This window comes from Piliocolobus tephrosceles, chromosome Y (genome assembly GCF_002776525.5).
Source record: "Piliocolobus tephrosceles isolate RC106 chromosome Y, ASM277652v3, whole genome shotgun sequence".
In the NCBI taxonomy this organism is placed as follows: domain Eukaryota; kingdom Metazoa; phylum Chordata; class Mammalia; order Primates; family Cercopithecidae; genus Piliocolobus; species Piliocolobus tephrosceles.
Window position 1 is genome coordinate 13,862,819 of NC_045456.1, and position 6,027 is coordinate 13,868,845.

Sequence of the window (6,027 nt, forward strand, 5' to 3'; positions counted from 1 at the left end):
GTGGATCCTCAGCAATCGTCAGTGCCATCATCCCTTCCCTGGGGAAGTTGACAGACTCTGACCCCAGTGGGTCTGCAGAGCTCAGCAGAGTGGCTCATGCTTGGGCCTGGATGGATGAGAGACTGAAGTCTCGCTTGAGCTCTGAGGGATAGAAGCGTCCAAGAGCAGCACGGGGGTCGCTGCCCCACCTCTGGGACTGGCGTGAAGGTGAGTGTGTAAAGCGCTCAGCCCAATGCTCAGATCCAGTAAGTCCCCAGGAGATACCAGTTCTCATCAACAATGGGATCTGGGATGAGGAGCAACTGCCCTAATTCCATAATCTACAGGTAAAATGACCAGGCGGATGAGTATTAGGCAGGAAAAGTCAACCCCACAGCAGGAGAAACATGTGCTAGATACGAGGCAGCCTATTTCCTGATTGCGTGAGGTCTTTCCCTCACATGGATACTTTTATTTTATTTTATTATTTTACTTTTTGAGACAGGGTCTCACTCTGTTGCCCAGACTAGAGTGCAGTGGCATGATCACCACTCACTGCAGCAGTGACCTCCTGGGCTCAACCGATCCTCCCACCTCAGCCTCCCAAGTAGCTGGGACCACAGGCATGCACCACCATACCTAGATAATTTTTTTTACTTTTGTAGAGACAGGGTCTCCCCATGTTGCCCAGGCAACATGGTCTTAAACTCCTGGGCTCAAGTGATCCTCCTGCCTCAGCCTCCCAAAGTGCTAGGATTACAGGTGTGAGTCATTGTGCCCAGACACACACAGATGCTTTTAAAGAGAATCTCCACCTAGCATTTATACATACCCCCAAAATGTGAAGAAATGTGAAGGTAGGTATGAGCTCTTATCGGGGGACTGCCTCCTCTTGGTTCAGTCCGCCTTGGGTTTTTCAGTCGGCCTGCCTCTCCTACAGGTTAAAGCGGAAAGCAGTTTCGCAGGATGCATCCACCCTCACTGCTGCGTCACCAGCACAGCTTTCTCCTAGAAAGCCCACATGGGATGGAGACATTGCTTTGGCTTCTCCAGGTCAGGTTACAGCTGCTCAGGATGCCAAGACATTTTCTTCCCTTACCGTTTTAAACACGTATGTGTCTAGATTTCTTTTCCCTTTTTTTCCTCTGTATGTGTCTATATATCTGTGTTTCTGTTTACCTACCTGTGATGCAATATACATATAGATATTTGTCTACCTATCTATCTATATTGGGGTTTGTCCACAGTTCCTGGCTCATCATATCCATAACCCTTGTTATAACGTTGGGGTGCTTTATGCCTCAGAAAACAGACTCTCGCTCCCTGACCTTCTCCTGCCCTCTTTGACCTGCCCAAAGCAGGATCTAATCTTCCCCAACCTTTCCGTAAAGAAATCCTCTGCCCCCTTGAATGACTGCAGGTCTTAAGATCCCCACATTCTCTAAGGGTCCTGCGGCACACCTAGGGGGAAGGAACGCTACATAGAGAGGCCAACGAGAATCTCAATAGGCAGACCTTGTGGCTTTCTCCGCAGTCTGTTAGGACTGGATTGTAGTCTTTTTGTCTAATCACATTTCTACACAGATGTCATTCAGGCCTATCCAATGAAGGGTCCATTAAAGGCCCAAGAGGACAGGGCTAGGGCCTTCCTGATGGGTGAAGACAGGAAGGTTCCTGGAGGGTGGAGCACCCAGGGAGGGCATGGAAGCTCTTCTGCGCCCCTTTCCCAATGCCTCGCCCTACACAAGTCTTCATCTGTATCCTTTGTAACACTCTTTATCATAGACGTAAATGTTTCCCCGAGTTCTATGAGCCACTCTAGCAAGGTAATGGAAACTAAACAGGGGGTCATGGGAACCCCAACTTGAAGGTGGTTGGTCAGAAGTCCCTGAGACTCAGACTTGCAACTGGTGTGTGTGGGGGGTGCAGTCTTGGGGACTGAGCCCTCAACCCGTGGGATATGACGCTACCTCCAGTTTGACAGTGTCACAATTGAACTGAATCAGAGGCCACCCAGTTGGTGTCCGCTGCAGAAGTGACTGCTTGCTGGGTGTGTGGGAAACCCCCCTCACACATGTGGTCACCAAAGTCTTCTGTGTTGGTTGCTGTGGCGTGAGAGCAGAGGAAAAGCAGTTTCTACCTTTTCCTACTCACTACCTATCTGGAGAGACTGTTTAAATCAAGAATCTCACAGCTGAGAATGTGGCCAAATTTTAGATACTCATCACTTGAGGGAAAAGCACAAAACAGGAAACAGGCATGAAGAACTTCCCAAATTCCTATCTGATACCAATGCTAGCCTGAAGGAAGACTGCAAGCAATGCAGGTAACTGTGGATATGGAAGGACGCCTGTCAGGGCTGTTCAGGAATTTTTCAGTGCCATTATTCTTCAGCAATTACGGAAATGTAGATTTTATACGATGCATGAACACGTGCCCTCAAAACCTACCTCAGTTGAGCTAATTTGAAACTGGGCTCTCTGGAAGGAGTCCAGATTTCTTTTTTCTTTTTCTTTTTTTTTTTTTGAGACGGAGTCTCGCTCTGTCGCCCGGGCTGGAGTGCAGTGGCCGGATCTCAGCTCACTGCAAGCTCCGCCTCCCGGGTTTACGCCATTCTCCTGCCTCAGCCTCCCGAGTAGCTGGGACTACAGGCGCCCGCCACCTCGCCCGGCTAGCTTTTTGTATTTTTAGTAGAGACGGGGTTTCACCGTGTTAGCCAGGATGGTCTCGATCTCCTGACCTCGTGATCCGCCCATCTCGGCCTCCCAAAGTGCTGGGATTACAGGCTTGAGCCACCGCGCCCGGCCTCAGATTTCTTTATTGGTTCTTTTATGTGTCACATGCACATTTTTATTGAAACCATTTCCCCTTTGTTAAAGGGCCATTGTACAAAGAGCAACCGTTGGCTTTCAAAGATTTCTGAGACAAGACCTGGCCTGGGACAGCGCACAGATCTGTGGCTGTCCACACCACCCTGGGTGCTGAAGGGCTCACCACTGTGGTCCGTACTGTATGGGAGGCCCATCTGCTATTTCTTGCAGCGTGTGGCTTTCCGGGAGGCTCAGGTAAGACAACAACAGTAGAGGTACTGCAACAGTAGAGACCAGGCACACAGCCACTCTCAGCCCTTCACTGAGATGGGCCGAGGCTCAGGGCGATTGAGCCCTGGGCCATTCCCTTCCTCCACCTTTTGTTCCCTTCTATGGGGGAAACAAGGTCTTTTCTATCTGGGCCCTGCACTCACCTCCTGGTTCCAGGGAAAAGCCATAATTCTCAAAGATGCCAAACTTAAAGCAATCAGCCATCTGCTTCTCCTGAAGAAGCCCCACAATTCAACATGGTGCTCTCTTTTCTGGGCAGAGTCCTTCTGAGCCACCCTAGTATAAAACCGTATTTTGTCGTCTCTGCGTGCTGCTTCTCTACCAGCCACCAGAGACCCCTGCTGCATCCCTGCCTGGGACTTCTACTCTCTCACCTCTGTCCTTAGTCTTCTCCTAAAACAGAGGGTCCCCTGATTTGGCTCTCAGCTCTATGACCACCTAGCAACGCGGCGACTGGGACAACTGTGGTCCCTTTGGGAATGTTGGAAGCCTGCGGAATTCAGGTCTCATGTGTTCCCCTGAAGCAGCTACAGAGCAGGTGGTCTGCTAAGTCCCCACCTGTGCTGTACTCGCTTCCTCCCTGAACACGCCTCCGCCTGTGCACGTGTTGCAGGAACGTGCGACATCATAAGTGTGTGGCTGTGGGAAAGCAGGGAGAAAATGCAACACAGCAGTGGCCACTTTGTCAAATCAAGCAGGCAAACAGGACCGCTGAGTCACCAGCACCATAGAGAGCTGGGATGTATAGCATGTGCTTCTGGTGCAGGTGCCCAACTCACGCTTGCTGAACTAAAGTGAGGCCAACTTCCAGCCCACAGTGACTCACTCAGTTCCGGAGCCACACTTCTGGTGAGGCGGCTTCCCAGCATCGCCAGCCTCCCAAAGCAGGTGGACAGAGTGCCCCACAGATGAGGGCGGCAGAATCAAGGCATGCAGCTTCTGAAATTCATTATATCGTGAAAAACAAAGGCATGGGAGCAAAGAATGCAGTTCTCTACACCTAGGGTGTGGCCCAAATTCAAACGGTCCGGACGGTATGATTTTCCTGGTTCTGGGTGGAAAAACTGAACATGTTTTGGATTCTTTATTTTTTAAAAGAGGAACGTGCAGCCAGAATGAAGCGAATGGTACCCTGTGCCAGACGGAGGGCCCGTAAAAGCCCCAATACCCAAACCCTTAATTTTCATTTCCCTTTTAATACCTTGAACCAAAAAGTTATCACCTTCTAGCCCGGAAGCGGAGGCTCACGCCTGTAATCTCAGCACTTTGGGAGGCTGAGGTGGGTGGATCACTTGAGGTTTGAGACCAGCCTGGCCAACATGGTGAAACCCCGTCTCTACTAAAAATACAAAAATTAGCAAGGCTTGGTGGCAGGTGCCTGTAATCCCAGCTACTCGAGGGGCTGAGGTAGGAGAATTGCTTGAACCTGGGAGGCAGAGGTTGCAGTGAGCCGAGATTGTGCCACTGCACTCCAGCCTGGGTGACAGAGGGAGACTCCATCCAAAAAAAAAGTTACCACTTTCTAATTTGAAAATAATTTTCCTTTATCTGAGGCAAGAGGATCGCTTGAGGCCAGGAGGTCAAGGCTGCGGTGGGCCATGATCACACCATTGCACTCCAGCCTGCACGACAGAGCAACACCCTGTCTCAAAAATAAATAAGACAAAATGAAAAAGAATGGTGACTAAACTAATTTGACACTGGATCCTACTGAAACAGCAAGGAGACATTTGTGGAATGGGTCAAGATTAGAACACAGAACTAACCACAGAGGGCTTCATTAATATCACCTCAAATTCCACTGTCCTGAGTGAAAGCCGAACACAAACACCCTGGGACACGTGGTACAGGGTCTGCGCCGGGGTAGGATGGTGTGGTCTGGATGCCTGCCCCTGCCTGGACACGCGCACGCTGTCATTTGAAATGGGCTCTCCTACCTTCTTCACCGACAGGTCATGGTCCAAGTCGCTGCCCGAATCCTCTTCGCGCTCCTGCTGCTCCTGCAGGTCCTTCATCTTGATCAGCAGCTCCGCCTTGGGGGCCGACGTGCTGTAGTAGGTAGAATTGGTGGCCAGGGATACGGCCACAGGCACGCTGGGCTCCTCTTTCCTGGGTAAAGGCGTGGGTACGTCAATGAGCTGGGACTGTGCATCCAAACAGCCCCTCTGCCCCACTTCCTGGGTTGTGACAAATCAACGCTGGTGCTCACAAAAGGACACCAGCCAGGGAGATGAGACAGCCAAAGGGGGAAAAATAAGTAGGTAACAAGGTTAAAACTAAAAACCATCAACCCTGCCAAATGGATACTCGTAAGTGTAGGAAACGTAGTTTTTAAAAACGGCAAAAGCTCAAATAAGCAGGAATGTCTAAAAATCTCTGCCACAGAGGTAAGAGCACAGATCACCTCTACCAGGAGCCTGGGTTGATGAGGACAAGGGCATGTGTGATGCCATCTACAAACACCAACCCTTCTCCCTTCCTCCCAGCAGCCCTGTTGGCGCCCTCCTGCCTGGGTTCACTTGGTCCAGCTGTTCCTCCTTGGCTGTGTGTCACACCCACTCCACCTTCCTACCCATGAATGATGCTGTGCTGGCAGAATGTATGTCAGCAGCAGGGAAGATGCCACCACGCATGCCTTTGTGGTCAAGTGGCTGAAGGAGATATGCTGAAAGTGCTACTTACAAAACCAATTAAAATACATTCGTTCAGGCAGGTGTAAATTGTCATAATTTTTTTTCCTTTCTATTTCAAGAGATGGGGTCTTGCTCTGTCGCCACACTGGAGTGCAGTGGCACCATCATAGCTCACTGTAGCCTCCAACTCCTGGGCTCAAGTGATCCTCCCACCTCAGCCTCTCGAGAAGGTGGGACTACAGGTATCTACCACCATGCCTGGCTAATTTTTTGTACTTTTTGTAGAGACAGGGTTTTGCCATGTTGCCCAGGCT

General features: G+C 50.4%; 1 protein-coding gene across 1 annotated transcript in view; it reads right to left on the reverse strand.

Annotated features, from left to right (window-relative positions):
- Positions 1–6,027, reverse strand: part of SHROOM2 (shroom family member 2) — an 18,028-nt gene that overhangs the window by 6,791 nt on the left and 5,210 nt on the right. The window contains exon 3 of the mRNA XM_026449820.1: positions 5,018–5,189. Within this exon, the coding sequence (XP_026305605.1) occupies positions 5,018–5,189 (172 nt within the window). The remainder of the gene's footprint in view (positions 1–5,017; positions 5,190–6,027) is intronic.